At 42.7% G+C, this 23,666-nt stretch overlaps 2 protein-coding genes across 2 annotated transcripts in view; both read left to right on the forward strand.

Annotated features, from left to right (window-relative positions):
• The first annotated feature begins 725 nt into the window (after nucleotides 1-725).
• On the forward strand, nucleotides 726-10,515 carry LOC104538841 (solute carrier family 2, facilitated glucose transporter member 11-like). The gene is made up of 12 exons (XM_010182193.1): nucleotides 726-746; nucleotides 2,477-2,575; nucleotides 3,148-3,308; nucleotides 4,849-4,973; nucleotides 5,691-5,820; nucleotides 6,023-6,171; nucleotides 7,202-7,389; nucleotides 7,700-7,810; nucleotides 8,284-8,385; nucleotides 8,516-8,591; nucleotides 9,532-9,659; nucleotides 10,315-10,515. The coding sequence occupies exons 1-12, from the start codon at nucleotides 726-728 to the stop codon at nucleotides 10,513-10,515; spliced, it is 1,491 nt and encodes a 496-aa protein (XP_010180495.1).
• Nucleotides 10,516-13,870: 3,355 nt separating this feature from the next.
• LOC104538840 (solute carrier family 2, facilitated glucose transporter member 11-like) overlaps nucleotides 13,871-23,666 on the forward strand; it is an 11,030-nt gene continuing 1,234 nt past the window's right edge. Inside the window, exons 1-10 of the mRNA XM_010182192.1 lie at nucleotides 13,871-13,887; nucleotides 15,490-15,588; nucleotides 16,580-16,740; nucleotides 17,231-17,355; nucleotides 18,245-18,374; nucleotides 19,550-19,698; nucleotides 20,536-20,723; nucleotides 22,209-22,319; nucleotides 22,963-23,064; nucleotides 23,413-23,488. Of these exons, the coding sequence (XP_010180494.1) occupies nucleotides 13,882-13,887; nucleotides 15,490-15,588; nucleotides 16,580-16,740; nucleotides 17,231-17,355; nucleotides 18,245-18,374; nucleotides 19,550-19,698; nucleotides 20,536-20,723; nucleotides 22,209-22,319; nucleotides 22,963-23,064; nucleotides 23,413-23,488 (1,147 nt within the window). The 5' untranslated portion in view covers nucleotides 13,871-13,881. The remainder of the gene's footprint in view (nucleotides 13,888-15,489; nucleotides 15,589-16,579; nucleotides 16,741-17,230; nucleotides 17,356-18,244; nucleotides 18,375-19,549; nucleotides 19,699-20,535; nucleotides 20,724-22,208; nucleotides 22,320-22,962; nucleotides 23,065-23,412; nucleotides 23,489-23,666) is intronic.

The raw sequence follows: 23,666 nt of genomic DNA on the forward strand, positions 1-23,666 counted from the left end.
AAAGCAAAGTCCTCTTCCTCCTGTGAAATGAAAGCCAGAGATGATTGTTCGGTGACTGAACTGAATTCTGTAAGTGTTGCTGTTTGCTCTGTGTCCCTCTCTATGGAGAGGGAAGAGGACTGCAGCCTTCGGTGCATCAGTGTGCAGTCCCTTGTCAGCAACAGCTGGATTGCCTGTGTGTCACCAGGATGTAGACAGGAGTACAGCAAAAAGGTTTGGCATAATGAAGGATTTGATAGGTTTGAGGTTTGTTCAATCCTGTCACTAACAGGACCAAGAGAAATAGTCTGGTTTGTCTTTCAGATCCTACCTTGGGTTACAGGACAAATACAGTCAGAAAAAAAAGCTGTAGTTTACTTCTGCTTGGATCACTCTTAATCAGACAAATGCTACTGGGCAACTGTGCCAGACACTTTGAGAGGGAATTTATGCCGTAAACCATACTGGCCTTCAGGAGGATTTAGGCAGCTCTGGATCTTGCAGAATCATTTCCCCAAACTGTCACATACTTTCAACAAAATTAATTGCACTGTCTTGCTAATGAACATGCAGCCCCATTTTGAAAATGTAATTCAGCTGGCAAAACACCTGCCAAGTCAAGTGTGTTATCCTAATGTAATGGGTGACTAAATACACATTCTTATGCTGGAGATTTAAATAATCCTTTAGAGCACTGCTGAGAGTACCAGAGGCTTTGGCAGACAGAAGAAAACCTACCAAACAGGATGAACAAGCTGCAGAGACTGGTAAAAACCCATATATTTTACTATTATTGTTGACAGATCATTTTTTTAATTTTAATTTTTATAATTCTGTGTAAGTACTATCAAGTTATTGTAGGATTATTTGTCCAACTCATCGGAGTCCTTGGGCTAAAGCTGACAGACTAATGGCTCTCCTGGCAGCTGCACACCACCACTGTGGCTGGGACGACAGTGCAGAAGTCGGGTGTGAAGGAAGGTTTGGGAAGGTCACCCTGTGAATACAGCTTGGACCTGGACACAGAACTGGTTGGTGGCTCTCGAACCATTTTCCCTTAGCCCGTGGCCATAAATGAGCTCTGTGATACAGGACCTGATAAGGGATGTACTCTATAATGAAAGCAGGGAAATGAGCAAGTGTTACATCCCTAGGCATTGTGATTAAAAAAGAAGAAGTGTGCTATTCTAGGGAAAGGAAATCTTTCTCACTTGGAGAACTAGGATAACTAGGAAGAGCAGAGATACAAGGTGCACGATCCTTAGCTCAGGTCTCAGTAACAAGATAGGGAAGTGGTGTAGCCAAGTAAACGGCAAGCAAATGAAATGTTCCCACTTCTAAGTGGGACAGAGAGAGCTCAGCCTCTGGGTGCTGTAGGATTGGAACAGCCTGGCTTCATTTCTGTCCTGGGAGAATGTTCTGTCTCAGGCTGGTATGGAAGTTATTTACCGTAAAAGGCTTTGAGGAAAGGAAAAATCTAAGATTATTTGAATTTGTGATTTTAGAGCTATTGTGAAACTATGCAAAACTTTCCTTTTCTTTGGTAGATGGCTCTGTAAGAGTAAAATGAGCAAGTAGAGCTGAAATGCTCCCCAGCCCTGGGTTGTCTAAGTTCTTCTCAGGGTTAGTGGGCTCTTATTCATGTAGCATAAATGCAATCTAGCCTGATGTGCTGTGCATCAGTGGGTGAACAGCCAAGCCTGAGCATGGGCTCTTCATATCACCCACAGAGCTCTCCCACTGGGAATGGGTGTGCAAGCAAGGGACTGGCAAAGGCCATCCTGGCCCTGGGCCACCCAGAACATTGCGCAGGACATGTCAGGCTACAGGCCAGGTTCCCTCAGCAACTCAGAGTGGTGTTGAGACATGAAACAGTGCTCCCAGTCCAAGGCACTATCAGAGCACAGCTTGCCAGTGACAGGATCTCACATGCAGATGGGGAAATCAAAGGCACAGGCACAAAATAGCTGTGAACTGACAAGGACAGGAGGGTGACAAAGAAAGAGACCAACCAGCAGGGTGGTGTGGCTGCAACCAGGAAGGAACGGTGAGGTGAACATGGAGACATGGCACTGCTGGCACTCACTGCACTCCTCTGCAGGAACAGTCTCATCTCGTGAGTACAGGTTTTTGCAATGAATTGAATCAACTGAAGCAATAGCAGCAGTCTCTACCAGTATTTACTGTTGTTGCACTGACTTTTTGTAAGCATACACATTAAATATTAAACCAAAGACACTTGCCAGTCTTTGCACCAAAGTAGTCCCAAGTTCTTTGTGAATGGCAATGAATTATTAGTACTCTTCTGCAGCGGAGTGAGACAGTTTAAAAATCTGGGTGGTTTTTTTCTGTCTTTGGCACCTCCCATTTTACAACATCATTCATAGCCTGTTGTAATCTTCACTCCACATCACTCAAAGTGTGAATGGACCAAATGTCTCTTGAGCCATTTTATTACATGCAAGGAAGTCATCCCTTTTCTATCCATCCCCTTCAGCTTCAGAGCAAGATCCTGATCCTGACAATATGTGCTGCTGGGATTGGAGGCACTTTCCAATATGGTTACAACATCTCCATCATCAATGCTCCAACTTCAGTAAGTACTGCTACTCTGAGAGCCTTCTCCTGAGACAGACGCTTTCTGAGTGTCCTCAGGCTGGCTAGAAACAGTAGCCTGCCACTGAAAATACACACTCTGCTAATACGGAGGGTTAGAAGGAAAGGACGGGTTGTTCCCTCTGTATAATTCATAGCTGAGGTACAGGACTTTGTTGTTAAAGACCACCCTTGAGCATGACCTAGTGTCACACAAATTCATTCAAAAGCTTTGTTTCAGTTGCTTTAGCAAATCTCATTTTAAAATTGTCCTATGTGCATCCTTTGAAATTGACTTTTGCTGTTGAATTCTAAGTCAGACTCATGAATATGTTTTTAAATTATCCAAGATAGCTACATATAGATACAAACCAAACATAACTTTTCAATAGCTACAGTTTTGCACCCTTAACCCTCTGTTAAAAACACATCTAGGAACTGGAGGCTATTTTCAACTAAAGGTTTGGAAGCATGGACACAGAATATACAGATCTATTAATAAGGAAGCATTTACATTTCTGAATGTCCTTCGTCTCTATGTTGTGGTTATGCAGCGCTGTCATTCCCTCTCAGTACATTCAGACATTCATGAATGAAACCTGGCTGGAGCGTACGGGCGTTCCCCTTGAGAGCAACGTGATCCTGCTGCTATGGTCTTTCACTGTCTCTGCGTACCCTCTGGGAGGACTTGCTGGGGCTGTTGTTGCTGGTCCCATGGCCATTATGTTGGGAAGGTAAGAGGGTGCCGGATTTTAACTTAAGCTTTGCAGTTTCCATTAGTCCAAGAGGAATTCTAAGCCCTGCAGCACAATAGCCACTCTAGTTAAAAATAATGAAAGCAAGTTTTCTATTGCAGATCAGTCTGCTATTAACACTCTGAGTTGGCAGGGAGAAACTACCTGATACAGCACTATTTCATGTCTCAAAACCCAGTGGAGAACAGCTCTTTCCCCCATATCATCATCTTACCATATTCTGACCCAGGTGAAGTGCTACAAGGATTTCAGCTCAACTCTCTATCCCAATAACCACCTACATAGTCACTAGCATTTTTGTGCCCAGTTTTCTGCTGTCCTTTTAAATAAGAAATCATGTCAGAACAGACCAAAGATTTTTCTTCATAATTAACTGTGAGAATTTGTAGGAAATACACTCTGGAAAAACAGAGGGTATATGCAAAGAGCATCCCACATCCTCACGTCTCACAGGATGTATCTACCTTTTTGACTGAAACATTTCAGGAGATATTTGTTAAAGTTTCGCAGTTGCTTTTTTCCCTGTGCTTGAATCTCTGAAAAATAGCTGTCTCTCCTCATCTGTCTTTCATACACAGCTCTCTTCCCAGTTGCCTTCAGAAAAAAAGTATTATTGTTACTAATGTAAATGAATAGGAAGTTAGATTTTACTTGCCTCTTGCTTGACCCCAAAATTTTTCTCTATGTTCTATCACTTTGGTTTGTTCCTCTTATATGATGAAGCAGGCACCAGTATGGTTTGAGATGGGGCTGGAAGACTGTCTCCATGGCTCACTTGTTTCATGGTTGTGAAGATCTGGAAAGGACATGACTTCCTTATCCAATTAAAAGTTTAGAGATTTCACCTTGCACTGCTATGGAATAAAATCATATCCCATCATGAATAAGAGAAAAAATGTCTGACATCTGAAGAGTAGGTAGGACAGTGAGGAGGGACTAGAGATAATTACTGGCTCTTATGGGTCAATAGAGCTCTCTTTACTTTCCTGGTTTTGGACAGAAATTCCACCTGGGACACATGAAAACTTCGTGACAAAAGTCTCATAAGGATCATTCTATTACATGAAAAATGCTAGTTTCAACAAATTAGCATTTTCATACCAAAGCCCACAGGACTTACTGAAGGAATACTCCTTTCCGTTCAAATGGGAAACTGTGTGAGTGCAAGAGCCATGAATCTGGGTGAGGACCTCATGGTGCCTCAGTGAGCCTAAAGCCAGCACTGCAGGGACCCCCCGTGGTTGTGCTGATAGTTGGAGATGACCCTGATTGTATCATCCATGCAGATTACCTCAGTGCTGATTCCCGTTTTCATAACAAGACACCAAACCTGCTGATCTGCCATCTGCACATGGACACCTCATGTAAGGCTTTGGGTAACCAGGATGTTCTGTGGTGGAGCTGAGCAGCCCACCTTGAGCTTCCAGGCACAGCAGGTTGGATCTGCCATGTGAAATGTTTTATCTGAAAACTGAACCTGACGCACATGTGCTCACAGCTGTGTCTCTTCTCTCTGAAGGAAGATGTCCCTGCTGCTGAACAATATCTTCGTGATCATAGCTGCAGTCTTGTCAGGATTCAGTCGAATGGCAAAATCTTTTGAAATGATTATGCTCAGCAGATTTTTTACTGGCATGAATGCAGGTACGGCAACATGAGAAACATAACAGGGCAAATATGGTAAGAAGTATCAATTAGAAATAGAAGATATTTAAATAGGAACGATCCAAGACATTAAAGCAGTTAATCCTCTAGTCTGACCACACATATGTACATGAATGAGGAAGTTGTAGATACAGATTTTATATTTTGCTTCTAAGGACTTTTCTTTTTAAAAAAAGCGTACACAGGCAGGTTCTTTTGTGTAATACACGTGTGAGTATCTGCATGCGGAGAGTGGATCCCTGGGAGAAACTAAGCTGAAAATCAATCCCTAACTACTTGTAAGAATGTCATCAGTCACTCACTAGCATAAGCACCAATATTAAAGCTTTTATAGAAGTTTATCCACAGAAATAATGATTGATAGAAGTGACTTAAAACATGATCTTCCCCCCAAGATGGGGGACTAGAAGGAAGCATCACTTATAACCTCAGATTTGGTGCTGAAAATACCATAGGACAGAGGCCCTGGCAGATTTCATTTTCATCATCCACTACTGCTTACGAGTATGGAAATGTATGTATAGTACCTTATACAATGAGGAAGAGTGAAATTGAAGGTTTGGGTATACAATAAACACTGGCAGATCAGTCATCACATGGCCTGCGACAGAAGAGTCCAGCTCCAGAGGTGGCTGGCTGCATTTGTCCTCACCTCCTCTGCCTACAAGCTGAGGTGAGGATTTCTGTCTTGCCCAGGTGTAAGCATGAACATTCAGCCCATGTATCTGGCGGAAAGTGCCCCAAAGAAGCTCAGAGGAGCTGTGGCCTTGACCTCTGCATCGTTTACAGCCCTGGGGTTGGTGCTGGGGCAGGTTGTTGGACTCAGGTAATGTAGAGCAAGAAGCCCAGTTTATACTTATTAAACCTTTTGTCTCCTTTTTGGTTTTTTTCTCTTTTTTTTTGTTACTATCCATCTCTTTTCTTTCTTTTCCAGTGCCCACACACAGCAGAGGATGCTGGGCTCTATCCAGGTTGTAAAATGTACTGTGCAAATTGTGTTGGGTTTGTTTGTTTGTTTTTTTCTCTAGGGAGCTACTAGGAGGGGAGGAGCGCTGGCCATTCCTTTTGGCCAGCAATGTGGTGCCTGCCCTGATCCAGCTCATGGCTCTGCCTTGGGTCCCTGAAAGTCCCAGGTACCTCTTGATTGATCGTGGAGATAGAGAATCCTGCATCTTCGGTGAGTTTAGGGTGACTGTCAGCCTCTCACTGATCATGTGAGATCTACTGACTGGACAGATACAGCGAGAAGGTTGATTGCACATTCTCAACATACAGCCCAGTGTGTTCAGTCCAAAGCAGATTGAAATGTAGACTTCTTTCCAACAGAAATATTCTGTTTGTTGACTCTGCCAGCCTCTTTAGATGAAAATAAAAGCTTTAAGCCAAATACTGTGGCTATGTCACTAGTCCCATGGATAATGTTTTTTCTAAACCGGAGGACCATATTTGGTCTGTACAAAATATGACCACAGTAATTCTGAACTCAGATGAATGTACACCTTTTTGCAGCCTGCTTTTGTGCACAGACTTGGGCCCTGACATTTTTGAGAATGGTGCCACAACTTTTATATGTAGGAAGTGTCATATCAAGTTTCAAATACGATCATTTCCTCCCTCTAAACTAAAGAACATTCTGTAATCCTTAGTATTTTTGATCTATTGTGGTAACTGGAAGGCATCTTCCTACAAAAGACATTTTTGCTCCAATGGTAGGCTTGAAAGGTGGATTTGTGTTCACAATGGCAAATATGTTTTGTAACTATGACATTAAATAAATGCTGGTTGAAGAGCTCATGACCAAATCTGAAGCCAACTCATATTAAGGGATTTGCTTAGATTTGTAGCATACAAATCCCTGTATACAGAGCAACTGGAATTAGTTTCCAGGAAATATGTGCTCTGTACTGAGAACATCTTAGTTGCCTGCATTTCCCAGAGAAGTCACTTGAGATCTCAGTCTCATGGCTGCTGAAGTGGCACTGGTTGGAAATATTCTCTTGTCAAACAACGGCGAGGGATTTGTTCTCCATTTCCCCCAGATCCTTCAAGTGGCTGCACCACAACTGGCCATTTCTGTGAAGGTAACACCATGATCACAGGTTCTACAGCTTTCTACAGCCATCACTTGATGCTTGATCCTTCACTCTGGCACTGCAGGGAAACTGAGGGTAAAGTTCAGGGGATAAGAGGTTCCCTTGTCCTTGCAGCACTGCAGAAGCTTAGAGGCAGCAGTGACCTGAGTGCCGAGCTGGAAGAGATGCTGGCTGAACAAGCTGCTGCTAAAGGTCAGAGAGCGAAGAAGCCGTGGGAGCTCTTTCAAAATCCAGCTTTGAGGTGGCAGCTGATGAGCATCATTGTGCTGAGCAGTGCCATGCAGCTCTGCGGGAATGATTCGGTAAGCAGCCCAGCAGAAACAGCCATCAGTGGCAGCACTGTATTGAGATGTAGGTGCAAGCTCTTGGGTTTAATGTTCCTGCCACAGGAGAAGAACAAACAGTGGTCTGCTCTGCCTGTGGAGATCTTCAACCCTCAGGTGCTTGGTTCCCAAAGTACACCTGTGTGTTATGGCAAGAGTCAGAGGAATGCTGTCAAAATAGCCTGTATGACAGCACATCAGTCATTCTCTGCATGGTCCTTCAGGAAAAACAATGGGATGTATTTTCAGACATTCTCCTTTACTGCTTTCTCCTCTCTTCTCTCCCCAGATGTATTTTTATGCAGCTTATGTGTTCCGAGAGGCTGGAATCCCTCAGGACAAAATTCCATATGTTGTAATCGGCACGGGGAGCTGTGAACTGATCACGTCCATCACTTGTGTGAGGCTCTTAATGCACTCTGCTGGCATGCAGTGAGGAGGCTGTTAATTACAAATTTTGGATTTACATTGTTTTTCATGCCAAGGAAGCCCTTTATGCACACCAAGCAGGCAGTTCCTCAGCACTCATGTCCAGACAGGTTAATGCAGAAGTATTTTGTCAGACACTGCACCATCATCACTGTCTGAAACCTTTAAAAAAATGTAAGTCTCTTGCTTCATGTCAGTATGGATAGTGGCAGAGTTTAGACTGCAGCTGGGACATTCTCGTCTCCCCTGAACACCCTTCTTGCCTGACTCCTGCCAGCAGACTCTTTACTTTGGCTTTTTTTCTTTTTTTGCTAAGAAGTGGACAACATCCTTAAAGTAGCTGTAGAAGGAACCAGGCACAGAGCATTGAAATGGGAAGAGGGACCAGGAGGGAAAGATAAACACAAGTTAAACATCTTGCTTTATTTCGATGTGTTTTTGCAGAACATGATTATAGACTACGCTGGTCGGAGGCCACTGCTCCTAGGGGGATACATCTGCATGGCGGGATGGGCCATTGTCTTCATGGTTGCTCTGAGCCAGCAGGTAACAAACTTTACTCAGTTATTTAAGAGGGATGGAGTTGTGCTTTGCCTTTTATTTGTCTGGGGTGTCTGGTGGTGGCAAATAAGTGTAAGTGTGCTCACTGGTTTTCCGTTGGTCTCTGTGGCTGTAGACTCAGATTAGCTGGATGCCTTATCTCAGCATGGCCTGCATTTTCGCCTATATCCTGAGCTTTGGAATTGGACCAGGTCAGTTCCCTCAGTGTTTTTACTGAAACTTCTGGGTACTGCAGGGGCTTGGACAAGTGCACAAGCAGCTTATGGAAACTCTCAGACCCTCTTTAGCCACAGCACACTCAGAGGAATGAGGCAATTTTGGCAGCAGTTTTCAGCTATTTCATGGGGTCTTACATGTCCCTGGTAAGTCAGTGCAGGGACAGTCTGTGCCATTCTCTGTGTCATTTCTCCTTGCAGTCATCTTGTGATGGCACTTGGAGATGACTCTTGTCTTAAATGGACAACAAGGTTTTGGTTTGCTACCCAATCCATTCGGGCTGTAGACCAGCATTTCTAAAGTTTCACCTTAACTCTAGAGATTGATGGCTATATTATCTGATTATTTACTTGCAGATAACTGGAAGCACAATTTCCACATCTATTTATTAGCCTACTAACATGCATTTTCTTGGCAGAATCTATTAGTTTCTGTGGTTGTGGGGGCAGTATACAGGCTCTGTGTGCAGATGTTTGCACGATGTGTCAGCAGATGTGAGGCTCTGTTCGCTTACATGAGTTTGAAGGCAGGTAACAAAGGAGCCAAGCTGCCAGTGTCACATGCCATGTAAGTTGGCAGTAATTTCTTGTTCTAGTCCCTGTGGTGCCATAGGATTGAATTAATTATAAGCTATTCTCACAGTTAGATCCTGGTGAGAATAATGTGGTTTATGAAACCTTTCCTGGCAGTTCATTCTAACATGAGAGAGTTTGAATAATTAGCCAGTCCTTAATATTTAACCTAAATCTTACTCACTGCAGTTAATTTAATTATCACCGCTTGTTCTGGCATTGTTGACTAGTGAGAATAAATTACTGAATAATATTTATTGTTCTTACATACTTCACACTGGGTTTGCTTGCTAGTATGTGATCTCGGCAACAGCGTTACCTTTCTTGCCATCTCTTTTTCCAGCTGGTGTTACGGGAGTTCTGCCCACAGAGGTTTTTGATCAAATGTCCCGGCCAGCTGCTTACATGATCTGTGGCTCTTTGCTGTGGTTCAACCTGTTTCTGGTCGGAACAGCCTTTCCATTCATTGTGGTGAGTTCCCAAGGCAAAGCAATTACCTGCAGCTCTTTAGTGTTTCATACAATAAAAAGACTCTGATAAGTGACGAGGAAAAGAGACAGGGCCTGGAATGTTGCAAGCTGCAGACACACAGCAAGACAGTGTTGCCATTAACAGTATCTTTATGAGGAAAGTGATCAGAACTCCGCTAAACCGAACTTCTTCCATGTTCCCTACTGTGATTTCTGATGTGAGGCTGGAAGCAGATTAATCTGAGGCATGGATGTCCAATGTTCCTCCTCTGTCCTCAGCTGAGAACAGCTGGGACTGGAGATGTGGTGGAATTCCCCTTGGCCAGACCTGGCATTGTTCCCTAAGGTGATTCCTGAAGCAAAAGGGAGCCAAACTCCACAATATTGAATACTTATTTCCTGCTGTGGGTCCTCATTATATACAATTATGCAGAGAGGCAAAGACAGAAAAAGACATTTTGAGATACTCGTTTTGCTATGTCCAAACTCCCAAACTATGCTCAGGAGCTGTTGGATCCAGGCATGTGAGGCCCTTACCAGAGTACACAGACATACTTCCCAGGTGAAGTTAGTCCGTGCAGGAATAGGGATTAGTGTCCTATTTGTCATCATACAGAACATCACCAACATTGTCTTGTTTTTTTCCTCCTCCTCAGAAAAGTCTAGCACATTTCTGCTACATCCCATTCCTTGTGGTCTGCATGTGCACCGCACTCTACGTTGGATTTTTCCTTCCTGAGACAAAGGGAAAGTCCTTCCTGGAAATCTCAGAGGAGTTCAAGAAACGAAACTTCAAAGCTCAGACTCACAGAGTTTTTTATAAAGGCCCTGAAGAGATCAAATCCACCATGTTGTAGCAGAAGAAAGGAGGATGGTACTTGGGGGAAATTTAGCAGTAGCTATGTTCTCTTGCAGGGACATGAAGAGAGAAGTAGGGTTAGGGAAAATATATTACGTTTAGGTTCTTAGGTTCACCTTGAAAAGATATGCTTGAACTGATAAATCTCAACAAAAGTTTAATAATCTGTTTTCAATTTTTAGTGCGAACACATACATATTTTAGAATCCATATTAGAGAGTGACAGAGTGGTGCGTTATTCTCTTATCATCAAACACCATGCAATGCTTTAGCAAATTTCTTCTGAATGTCTTCTACATTCCTCCTCATTCCACTCAAATTTGTCATTGTCTCAAACCCTTCAAGCCCCACATTAGGCACCAAAAAGGACTGTCATGTTTTAACCCCAGCTGACATCTAAGCACTGCACAGCCACTTGCTCTCTTCCCTCACAGTGGGATGGGGGAGAGAATGGGAAGAGTAAAAGTGAGAAAACCCATGGGTTGAGATGAAGACAGTTTAATAGGTCAAACAAAAGCCACGTGCGCAAGCAAAGCAAAACAAGGAATTCCATCGGCAGGCAGGCATGCAGCCATCTCCAGGAAAGCAGGGCTCCATCACACATAACACTTGGGAAGACAAACGCCATCACTTCAAACGCCTCCCCCTTTCTTCTTCTTGCCCCAGCTTTATATGCTGAGCATGACATGATTTGGTGTGAAATATCCCTTTGGTCAGCTGGGGTCAGCTGTCCCAGCTATGCCTCCTCCCAGCTCCCTGTGCACCCCCAGCCTCCTCACTGGTGAGGTGGTGTGAGAAGCAGAAAAAGCCTTGACTCTGTGTCAGCACTGCTCAGCGATAACCAAAATGTCTCTGTATTACCGATACTGTTTTTAGCACAAATCCAAAACATAGCCCCGTACCAGCTACTATGAAGAAAATTAACTGTGTCCTAGCCAAAACCAGCACACAGCCAGGCAGTAACTTCCATTTCAGAAGCCTTTCTTTCTGTGCCCCTGAATCTGGGCTCTCTAACACAGAAATTAATATGGTAAGTTCAGTTTTCAGGCACCAGATGAAATTCTTGGTACTTTGTCTTGGCGCTCCTGTTGTTTCTGTTATTAAGTGATTTCAGATAGACCCCTACTTGTTGAGCAATAGTGAGTGGTTAATTATTTTCAGCTATAAAATCATGTGACAGATTAGGAATAAAGCTTCTAGTACTTGCTAAGTGGCTTATTATACAACTGACTTTTGGGCATTGTTCTGCAGACTATTTATTCTGGACTGGTTTTCTTTGTAGCTTGTTTGTTGTCTTCCAGTCCTATGTTGTAAAGCACAAGTAATTCCCTGGTCCGGTTTGTGCTGCTCTCATGGACACTGCAGGTGCATATTGTAGGGCTTTACACTTGCACTCTGCTAGGGTTAGAGTTGGGTGTGGAGCTCTTATGGGAGCAGCTTATTTTGGATGTAGAGACTTAGATCACAGCAGAACATTCTCTGCAGCATGTTCTTGTTATCTCCACAGAGCATAATAAAGACCCAGATGTGATACTAGTTCCTTTTAGCTGACCTGACAACACTCCTCATTTACTGTGATATTTCACCTTGGCATTGGGTTGACTGGTGAAGTCTCTTCCAGTTTCTTCTCAAAATCATAAGTCATCTCTTTTCTTTTGGCTTTGTATGAAAGCCACTGCACTGCTGATGGTTACAGCAAAGAAGAACATGTACATTTTCAAAATAAGTAGTTAAAGTTTCTTTCAGTATGTTTTTTAGCTACATTTTTTAAAAAACACAGCATTTTTGAATGACAAGAATTTAAGTGTTTCTGGAGTGTATTACTGTCATGCTGGGCACAAATGGAGCAGCAGATCTATTTCTCAGAAAAGGAATCTTTCACTACCTAAGGTTTATAACATAGGAAAAATAAAACTAAACTTTTACTCATCTGTTGTTGCTGCTATTTTTTATATCATTCATATGCAGAAACAGGCAAGAGCAGGTTTCTCTGCTCTTGGACAACAGTGAGATATTGAAATACGCAGGATTTTGAGACAAAACAATCGAGAGCAGGACTACATGGAGTTGGGAACTGCAGAGATACTTTCCATTTCTATAGTAGTAGAGCCAGTCCTGTGAGTATCCATCTCAGAATACACTAATTCCAACTTCTAGCATTTTTTCTGACTATGGCCTGAAATCAGGTGTCTTTAGACTGATTAAGCAAAGTGGTTACATTTTAATTGGTCTAATTGGTTACATTTTAATGGTTGGTTAATTGTCACTGAATTAAAACACCTTCAACTGAAAATATGTACGACACTTGCTCAGGTCAATCTTCTTATCATGTGAAGGGTTATGCAAAATTACATCTTGAGAAGTGATCCTCAGAGAGTCATATTATTGTTTATAAATCAAATCACCATGCACTGTTGGATTGGTTAACAACCAACAACATGAGACGAAAATAGTTACTGCTGCTGTCCTCAAACAATGCTCCTCTGCACAAGCCACCCCCCTTGCTTCCAGTCCAGCTGGGGCTGGGATTCTTCAAGACACAGAATAAAAAGACACACAGCATCCTAGCCTGGGGAAACACCAAGTGCAGCCACTCACCAGGAGGAATTTCCCTCTAAGCTGTGTGAATAACTTATAAAAGCCTTTTAACAACCATCTTGGCGAATGCTAAAGAGGCCTTGTGAGAATTATGGATAAAAGTAAAGATGTAATTTATTTATTTTACAGTCAGGATTTAAAACTGACATACAACTTCCCTAGCATCCACCATATATTATAGGGAGACAGAATTAAACTTTCAGGCAATGACCATTTCTTTTAAAGTGTCAGCTGATCCCATAAATCAAGAGGTGCCTGCACAGGCTTAGTGAGGCTTGGTCAAGTCAGGTTTCAGAAGGCTTTGCTGTAATGAGGCTCAGAGTAGCAGTCAGGAACTTTTCTTTTAAATGTGATAACTGATTACCCAACCCATGACTTGGGGAGACCAATCCAGTCCACTCCAGTTTGTGCCAGTCCCCGGACTTTGGCTTCCATCAGTGCCTTTTTAATTGTCATTTACTCATCTCCTGCAGCTCTTATTGTGTCAGCTGCTGCCGGAGCTTCTCTTCCCTGGTGACCTGGCATGAATGCACAGCTCACCAAAATGATCAGCAGTTTCATCAGTAACCAACACAACAATGACAAACCAAATAGCAAGAACTTCACGACAAACCAAAGGGAGTGTAAACACTGAGAAAGAATGAAATGACATGTTGAAATATTATCTCAGGCTCCTCTTTCTCTATATATTGAGCGACTTTTTCCAAAGTAACCAAAGAAAGCGTCAGGAAAGACCTAGTGTGCAAGTGGACATGACTACCTTTGCATGCAAGTTTGTATATGTTTATCTTTCTTTCCTCAAATAGAATTTTTGCAGTACATATCTTTTCCTTTCTAATATTCTAAAAGACCTGTTGCATAAATTATGTACAGAAAGAAAAATAAATCTGAATCAGTTGTGATTAGAATAATAGTATGAGGTCCTATCTGAAAGATATCAAATACCTTGCAAGGAATTATTTTTTAAAAACAAAGAAAACTGGATTTAAGAGAAAATTTATATTTAATATCTGATACATAACAGAGGAAGACAAACCAAAGGAGTTCAGAGCACAGCAACAAAAAAAGCTACATTACTTTGATAGATGAAAGAGGGCTGGAAGACTGAAAAAGCCCTCCACAATAAAAGAGTTATGAATAGCAAAGAATCTGAAAGATGTAAACACCAATGGACAGAAAACAATCCTTTCCAGTCAAGGAAGTATAGGAACAGATACCCAGAGAAGATAAAACAAAAATTTTTTTTAAAAGTAATTTTAGGATTAATATTAAGTTAAAAAAATTCTTCCTGAATTTAAAATCCATTAGACTGGAAAAGCCACCCAACAGATGCAACAGAAAAATCAAGCTCTGGTGTTATAGTGCAGAATGGGGATGACACTAAGAAATTTGCTGCAGGTGCAGTATAAAATTTTCACTTAGAATGGGGCTTCCTGATTTTCTTGCTGATGGGAAGTTTTGTGCTGATGTGTGGCATGGTTTGTAGCACGAAGAAAAGTACGGATGTCTGAGAGTAGAGATTGTCAATGTAATCTTTTCCTAGTGCTTTGACAAACGGGAGATTGTTGTCATTTAATATATGAATGTGCCAAATACCAAATTTATTGAGCTGACTCCCTTGAAGCCAACAATGTTGCAACACGGGTAAATTCAATGCCTATTCAAGCAATGGTGTTCATCTGATTAGAATCAGCTTGTGAATGTTTGGCAGTCATTATTCAGCTTTGAATATGACCTGTTGTAGAGACAGCAGTGCAGCACCATGCCATCATTGCTGGGCAGAGCATCGCTCCATCACTCAGTAACAGAGCAATGGGAGCAGGACGGATGGGGTACACACATGTCACAGTACCACGCTGTATGGGTACTCTTAAGCCTCCTATCAGATATAGTTCTAAGAAAGGGTGAATAAATCATGAGACCAGGAATGCCCTTCAATCCCCAAATGTTTATCTAGTCTCAGCCAAGTCACTGAGCAAAATATTCATTTAGGTGAGATAACAAGCGGGAAAGGAGGAGGAAGGACAAATAGATGGAAATCAGGCACAACGCTTGCACATTGCACCACGCTCCTGCAACTCGTTACCCTATGACAGTGCAGATTAAGATGGCCAAAGCTGAAGACAGAAGCACTGAAGTGTGTAACTGCGTTCTGGGAGACAGCTACGAGTTTTGTCTCTCCTCACATTTCTCACTGTCCTGTGCTTTAGGAATTGTGGTTGCCTTTTGCACCCTGTGCTGGCTCCTTGGTTTTGGGGGAAGCAGGTGTGTGACATTGCTCAAGCTGTTATAGTTCCTGGAGGTAAATCAGGACAGCCAGGGGCATGTCTGGATGGCTGTACCAGCTTTGTTTGCTATTTTAATTTCCTGACAGAAAATGAGCTACAATCTCTTCCTCCTGGCTTTCGTCCTGGGGATTGGTGGAGCCTTCCAGTATGGGCTGCAGATATCCATTATCAATTCTCCTGCTGAGGTAAGCATGGACAGCTCAAAAAAATCGAGCTACCAGCATGGATTTCAATGTTGTTGTGCATTTCTGCCTGCATACAGAATCATTAACTTTTTCACTTCTGCTCTCAAAACTAGACTTATTTTGGTCTCTTGATTCTAAGAGTAGTTGCAAGCGCTCATCTGGTTTCATGGGGTTTTAACTTCTGTCTTGTGTGACAGAACTGGGAAAGGGGAGGACAAGTGATATCTATAAACTCAGCCATTTTCCCCTTACTGAGCTGGATTGCTCACGGGACATTCTCCTTTTTCCAGTGCTCTGGGAGACCTTTTTACCATGTACTTGGCCACACACTCTAGGTCTAAGTGACTGTGTGTAAGGTGAAATAGTACAGGGAGAGACTGTAGCTCTGGAGCTGAGGTCAGCACTGATACCTGCAGCTGGAAAAGGAAAATTAGGGAAAGTGTTTGTCATCCTGAACGGTGCAAAGGGTATTGAGCTCATACTATTACATTGGGAACCCTCATCAAGAATAAGGGTGCCATGAAAGTCAGAGAGACCCCACAATGGACCACATCGAGGGACAAACCCTGATCTCACTGAAGTCAGTTGAAGTCACACCTGGATTTCACACAAGGCATCAGACAGGATGCAGCAGGTGGACAAGAGAGACAGACAGACAAGTGGGAATGGTGGGGAGGCAAAACAATCAGTTTAGCACATAAACAGAAGACCAACCTTCCACTCTTTTAGTGGTACTCACAGCTGATATTTAACATTGATATATTTATTAATCTATTTATTCATTGCACCTTGTTGCTAAAACATTACCTCCAGGGATGTTAGTGGCAAAATTCACTTTTATTTCACTGGGGCTAAGATTTCAACCAAGGTGCCAGCAGAAATGTATCAAAAAGACCAGTAAGTAGGTAAGAGAAGTAAAAAAGAGGTGCAATTATGGTAAAACATGTTGACTGAGTCCATTTGTTTTTTGGTTTTTGTTTTTTTTTTAAAGTATATCAAAAGTTTCATCCGTGAGACCTGGCTGAAGAGATACGGCTCTTCTCCCAGTGAAGAGATGATTACTTTGATGTGGTCCTTTGTTGTGTCCATTTACAGCATCGGCGGGCTTCTGGGGTCCTTGTCTGCAGGATATTTGTCTGTTAGATTCGGAAGGTAGGAATAATGATTACAATAGTCTCTCTGCTTAAAGCCACAGTGACTGTGTCTTGGGAGAAACACTGCTTGTAAAGTGGCACTGTGAGCAGCCCAGAGCTGCTTCAGATGATCAGTTCAGTGAAGAAACAGAATGGCAAAATCTGCCAACAATCACAAAGAAAATCATACCCTCCCCTTACAAATTCCAAAGCAAATCCAGTCCAGAGAAATCACGTGAGGAATGCATGCATTTTAAAGTGAATTTTACACAAAGCTTGTTCTTCAGTGTGGATACTGGCTCCACTAGAGGCATCAGAAGCTTCAACTAGCTTATCAGCCCATGACAAAGTTTTCCCATTCCCATTCCCATTTCTCGTTCACTTCACTGCAGCTGATCTCAGAAGCTGGCACAGACTCTTTAGCCATGGTACAATTAATGCCACTTCTCTCAGGCTGTAAATGACACATGGACAATATTTATGCTGACATTAATTTAAATTAATTCCAGGAAGAAGGCCATGCTGTTTGTCAATATCCCTTCTCTGCTGAGCGCAGCTCTGATGGGGTTCAGCCGGCTGTGTGGATCCTTTGAGATGATCATTGCTGGAAGGTTATTTGCTGGAGTATGTGGAGGTAAATGAGCATTCCTACCTATGGTATTAAATAATTTGGAGAGCAGTAACTGACAGACACAAGGATTTACCAGACTGAGTATGTGGATCACAGATTTTTATTAAACTCTGCAGAGCGACTGATTCCTGAATGTATTTTTAACTAAATAAGAAAACATAAACATAATTAAATTAATCATCTGAGACATCTTCACTTCTCATTCTATTGTCTTTACATTCAAGCCATATAAGAAGTACTGCCCACTTGTGAAAAAGCAAAAAAAATGTGATATTTCAGGGAAGCATGCTCACTCCATAGAAAGCTGATGTCCGTTGTTTCTCTTGCTGATCGTTGTGGCTGATACTGCCTTCTATATTACAGACAAGGGAATGGTTTTCAAACTGGACAAGTCTAATTTCCAAATGCTCAGAAATTTACTTTCTGTCAGTGTTTTCGATCCCTGAGCAGTTGGATAAAGATAATACTAACCAGTAAAAAAAATTAAGAAAGGATAAATATTAATTCACTGAGCAAATGGAATATATAGCATTTGTTAACTTACTGTTTTCAAGCACAAAGTAAGGCACATAGAGCATCCTGAGTAGACACTGAGATATATAATCGGAGATTTAAGGGAGCAACAGCAATGTTGAGTATGTGGCTGTAGGAAACATTGTAAGAGAAGGCCAGCTTGCTGAAGAACCGATTTCCCAGGGGAACATACTTGCTTAATGAAATACTTAGCAAAGATGCAGGGCCACAGTACTGGGAACATGCTTCATGTCAGGCAGACACTCAACACAGTTATACGAGTATCTCAGAGCCTACCTCCATATGCTTTGCCTATAATGGTCCTCTCCTAACTATCTATGGGAGTTTGGATTTCCCTGACAGTCATTTGTCTCTGCAGGATTAGGTCAGAATATCCACCTCATGTATGCCGGGGAATGTGCTCCACGAAAGCTCCGCGGGCTGATTGCCATAACAGCTTCTACTGCCATTGCCATCGGAAAGTTTGTAGGATTTGCTCTGGGTCTCAGGTAAGGGGGTCTGAGACTTATTTAATTTATTCTGTTATTAAAATATATGAATACGTCAGTGCAAGCCTTGGATAGGCAAATCAGCAAATATTCTTAGACATGTTTTCAGGGTACCCTAGGCAGCCAGACTGAATTAGCTCAGCCCAAACTCCTGACTTAAGAGAATGGGAAACAGAAAACATACAGAATATTTACTCCTGAAGAACGATGTTGCTTCCTAGCAATGACAGATCAAAATACAGATAATAAAAACCTGTAATAGATTTCAATGGGTTTGAAAGAAATTCATTTTTTGTAAGAACTGACCTTTACCTTTTTTTTTTTTTTTTTTGGAAGGAGCAGGAATTATCAGATCCATCCAAACTCTCTTGAAAATACACACAAAGTGGCACACCCACTCATCAAACACACATGCAAAACCAGAAACCTATGGTGGGTTCATTCACTCCAGCACATGCTCCTTCTGCCTGTCCTGTGCCAAAGATGGTCCATCCTGCTTCCAGGGCACACACCATTCTGACCACACTGATTGGAAGGAGCAGGAATTATCAGATCCATCCAAACTCTCTTGAAAATACACACAAAGTGGCACACCCACTCATCAAACACACATGCAAAACCAGAAACCTATGGTGGGTTCATTCACTCCAGCACATGCTCCTTCTGCCTGTCCTGTGCCAAAGATGGTCCATCCTGCTTCCAGGGCACACACCATTCTGACCACACTGATCTCAAAGCTGCAGGAAACGCAGAGGCTGCTCTTTGGTGCAGTCTGTACCAGACTGATAACTCATAAATTCTTTTTTAATTGTAACTTGAGACTCTTTGGATCAGAAGCAGAGGGATAGCTGCAGCAGGTCCATTTTGCACTGCTTGCGCTGGGACACTTCATCTCTGTGGGCCTCAGCTGCTGCAGGATGCAGGCAGCTTTGCTGCACTCACCACTGAGCAACAGGTGGCAACACTGTGTAATTCGTGTGCTGCGGGCAACAGCGTCTGCTCTCCTCTTCCACCTCCCATTGAAATTTTCATGTTTTCTGGGCTGAGAAATCCTCATTACAGCTGTCAGGACATATGCAGCAGGACCAAGGGACCACCCTGTGTGGTCTGTGTGTGCTCACAGGGCCAGCACACGTGGTTGCTCAGCTCCTCTTGCTCTGCGGGTTTTGTTTCAGAGAACTTCTCGGGGTAGATGCTCTCTGGCCTGTTCTCATGGCAGTACACGCACTTCCTGCCCTCGTTCAGCTTCTCACCCTCCCCTTCTTCCCAGACTCTCCCCGCTACCTGCTCATTGACAAAAAGGACAAAGAGGGATGCATCAGAGGTAAGGAAATGAGCTACAAAGCACTCATTTTAGTAAAAGGTGGAAAATACAGTAAAGCCCCACATAAGCCTGGAAGAGGGGTACAGTTGGGAAACAGACTTTTGGTCTTTTGGCTCTGAAACTGCCTTCAGCTTTAATGAGAGTCAGCCTTTTCTGTTTTGACATTAGTGCTCTCTTCACACTAGTGTTTTCCTTATCCTCTGCCAGGATCCTTCAAGGGACGTGATCACACAGAGTTTGTATTTCCCTCAGTACAGATTCTGCCCTAAACAGTGGGAGTGTAGACCTTCTGGCCCTGTGTTAAAGCACAGTTAAATCCCTGTGTTAAATCCCTTTCTTAAAGGGATGGTCTTTACTGCCATGTCATATCCGTAAGCATTCCAGTTCTTCAGCGACCCTAACAGCAACTACTGACACAGAGAAACAGCCATTGCGGGTTCTTAACTATCAAAAGAGAGAACTCTTTGGATGTAGACTTATTTTTTAATGTAGGAGTAATTTTTCCTTGTCTGTGTTTTGGTGTGTGCACTAGAACTGTATCTTTAGCAGGAGGAGATTTGGGGAAGGATTGGTAAGAAATTAGGCATGATTTACATAGAAACACTGTAAGCAGCTACTGGCCAAGGGTGAGGTCATGATTAAAATTTATGGGTAAAAATTAATAGCAATGAACTGGATCTGTGTCTAATCTGAACCCAGATCTCTAGGAAGTTAACACAAGCAAAGAGCCTGAAGCTCAGATAAGACACTCTGCATGGCAAGAAGTAACTCTCTGAATTCACGTCTGCGGTGGTGAACTTGGCTCAGGAGTCATCCTCTCTCTTCCTCTCCTTCCAGCTGTGAAGCAGCTCTGGGGAGATGGTGACCATATGGCCGAAATAGATGACATGATGGCCGAGCAAGAAGCCATCCATGGGGAGAAGGCTAAGAGTGTTTGTGATCTTTTTCGTGACAAAGGTGTCCGATGGCAGTTCATCACTCTCTTCTTGGTCTCCTCATGCATGCAGTTAATTGGAGTCAACGTGGTATGTGCTGCTTTTCTCTGCTTTCTAGATTGCTTGCAGTTTATTGCCAAAAAGTAAGCTCTGCAACAAGTAGTAAAAGGCTGACTGCAATATTGGCTATAAGGAGGGAATCAGTTGTTCCTGTTTGTTTTAATCTTTTCCCATGGAAGTCTGGGACCTGGGCTAGTCAAGAACTGTGTTTTAGTAAGTGTCATCTGAAGGCATCTCTATGGATTACCCTGTTACGATAAGCGAATGGAAGGAGATAACATAAAATCTCAAATATAGAACAAGTAGGGAATAACATAACTTCCTCTGTGTCTCTGAACTCCAGAATGCATTGCCCAAAACTGTTCAGCCATTTCAGTACAAACCGATTCAGGTTTGTAATGCACACTGACAGTGCATTTCCATACTCTGACCTCTTCGGGTTTCTCTCTAAATCCTTTAACTTTTCACATTCTCAGATTATAGAAAATTACAATGTCCCATTAATATATGTGACATTTACTGATACATAGTCTAATATACCTTTTCTCTGGATATATCTCTATCTATGTTTCAGTAGATAGATAGTATTGAGTATTGGAACAGTTATAGTATAAAATGCTGTTCATAGGGCATGTAGCGCTAGGACGAGGGGTAATGGTTTTAAACCAGAAAAGGGTAGATTTAGGTTGGATATTAGGAAAAAGTTCTTCAATATGAGGGTGGTAGATCAGTGGCACAGGTTGTCCAGAGAGGTGGTGCAGGCCCCATCCCTGGAGATATTCAAGGTCAGGCTTGATGGGGCTGTGAGCAACCTGATCTGGTAACATTGTCCCTGCTCACTGCCGGGGATGGACTGGATGAGCTTTAGAGGTCCCTTCCAACCCAATGCATTCTGTGATTCTATGAAAATTAGCTTAGAGTAAAAGCATTAAAGTTCCAAAATTCAGATTAATTTTGTAAATTCAGAAAGGCTTCAAGAGTCATAAAGCTGCTTGCTACCCCCACTGGTACAGCCATAATTATACCAGGAAGGACCAGTAGAAATTGAGCATATTAACAGTGGAATTTCTTATGCTTTAGGAGTGCTTAAAACCAGGAAAATAGTGACTGTTAAAATCACTGCAAAGATTTAAAGGTTATGTAGAAAGATAAATTTAAACCATTTGCTTAGTATATACTGTCCACATTTCTGTATGCTACTCATCCAAAGTACATGAGAACTAAAACATATGAAAGATGCCAGGTAGAATTATAATCTGTAACATAAGACAAAGGCAGTGCGAAAAGCAAGCAAAAAAAAAAAAGAAGAAAAAGACTGTGTTTTTTACTGAGTTCAAGGTAGAGCTGCTCGTTAAAGCTGTGCAGCACTAATAAGCCTTGTGAAAACACTGGGGATTAGTTACTGAAATCAAGAAGGTTTTATCTATTGTTAAGGCCTGATGAGCTATTTTCTGTCAAAAAAGACGGAAGCATGACCACATGGGTACAGCCTTCACACATTTCTATTCTTTTCAGGTTTACTTTTATGCATACAATGTCTTTATAAAAGCTGGAATTGCCCCTGATCAAACCCACTATGTCTCCCTGGGAGTTGGGGTTACCGAGATCCTTTCCACAGTTCTCTGTGTAAGTGGCTCTTCAGCTGAATTTCGTTCTGCTATAATGCATGGTTCATTTCAGTCTTTAGAACTACTGTAAATGGAGCTTCAGGAATCAAGCTTCTGCAACAAATCAGCTGTAATACTTTTCACTGGTCATACAAAATCATAACCACACACCCTGTAAACACTGGCACTTGTATTCAATTTATGGGAGGGCAGGAGAGACTTTCCCTCAAATCCACAACCCAGCCTGAGCCAGGCTTGGCAGTCCCAGTTCCCCTCTGTAGGATGACAGTCCCTGTGTCTGCTTGTCAGTAGGTCTCATGGCTGTAGGCTTCATGGCAATTAACAGCGCAAGCATTTCCACTTTGCTGTCCTTTCTGGCTATCCTTTGCCTGCAGAGTGCCACCTCAGGCCTCCTTCGTCCACATTGCTCCCTGCAACATTATACCTCCCCACCTTCCTCACTCTCCTTGCAGCTCCTGGTCCTGCTCAGTCCCCCCAGGTACCTTTACTCACCCTCCCAGAGGAGGTACCACATCCCAGCCCCCAAGTCTTCAGAGGTCCCCCCCCCGCCTGGCTGATGGAGGCAGCTACTGGAGCAGCTCACCAGTGCCTGCCTTTAAGGTCTGTCCTTTGGAGCTGACACCATGTCCTCCTGGTTGCAGGGTTTCCTGATTGAGCGTGCAGGGAGGAAGACACTGCTGTGGAAAAGTTACACTGTAATGGCCTTGACTTTAGGGCTCCTCACAGTCACACTTTCACTACAGGTAAGACCCCACTTATACATTAGAGCTGTGTCCCATCTTCGTGCTTTATTGTATGGCAGATATCATTACTATTTTCCTCCCTTCAAATCTCTTTTTAGTGGGATTAGAAGTATTTTTGGGGCTAACCATCATACTAACAGAGGTCTGCTCCCAGCCATGTACATGCAAATTAAAGCCCATAGCTTTATACGACCATGATCACTGCCAAGGCTATCTACTTGTGAAGTTACAGGAAGCGGAGGAAACAGATGGATGTTTAAAATTGACATACTTAGCAGTGATGAATGTTTCCAATGGAGCTGGATAAATAAAATGTTAATTGTTGATTTTATTTGCTTTCTCCCATAGGACTCCTTTTCCTGGGTACCATACTGCTCTGTGGCACTCATCTTTATTTTCATCATGAGCTTTGGCACTGGGCCAGGTTGGTGTTTCCTACTCATTCCTTCCTCACTGCAGCCTTTAGGAAAGGTCCCAGGCATACCTGCTCACAGTTAGCGTGAATCCCTACTCCCAATTCAGCACAGGCGTAGATGTTCCCTCCATGCTGTGGTAGGAGGTAAAACTTCATTTCACATTGCATTCCTACATGCTTTCCTGCT

This window comes from Mesitornis unicolor, unplaced genomic scaffold, assembly GCF_000695765.1.
Source record: "Mesitornis unicolor isolate BGI_N332 unplaced genomic scaffold, ASM69576v1 scaffold404, whole genome shotgun sequence".
In the NCBI taxonomy this organism is placed as follows: domain Eukaryota; kingdom Metazoa; phylum Chordata; class Aves; order Mesitornithiformes; family Mesitornithidae; genus Mesitornis; species Mesitornis unicolor.

Coding starts and splice junctions, on each gene's coding strand:
- LOC104538841 (XM_010182193.1), top strand. CDS start 726: ATGAACAAGCTGCAGAGACTG. Junction 5,821..6,022: donor GGGCAGGTTGTTGGACTCAG/GTAATGTAGAGC, acceptor TTTTTTCTCTAG/GGAGCTACTAGGAGGGGAGG. Junction 8,592..9,531: donor GAGCTTTGGAATTGGACCAG/GTCAGTTCCCTC, acceptor CTCTTTTTCCAG/CTGGTGTTACGGGAGTTCTG.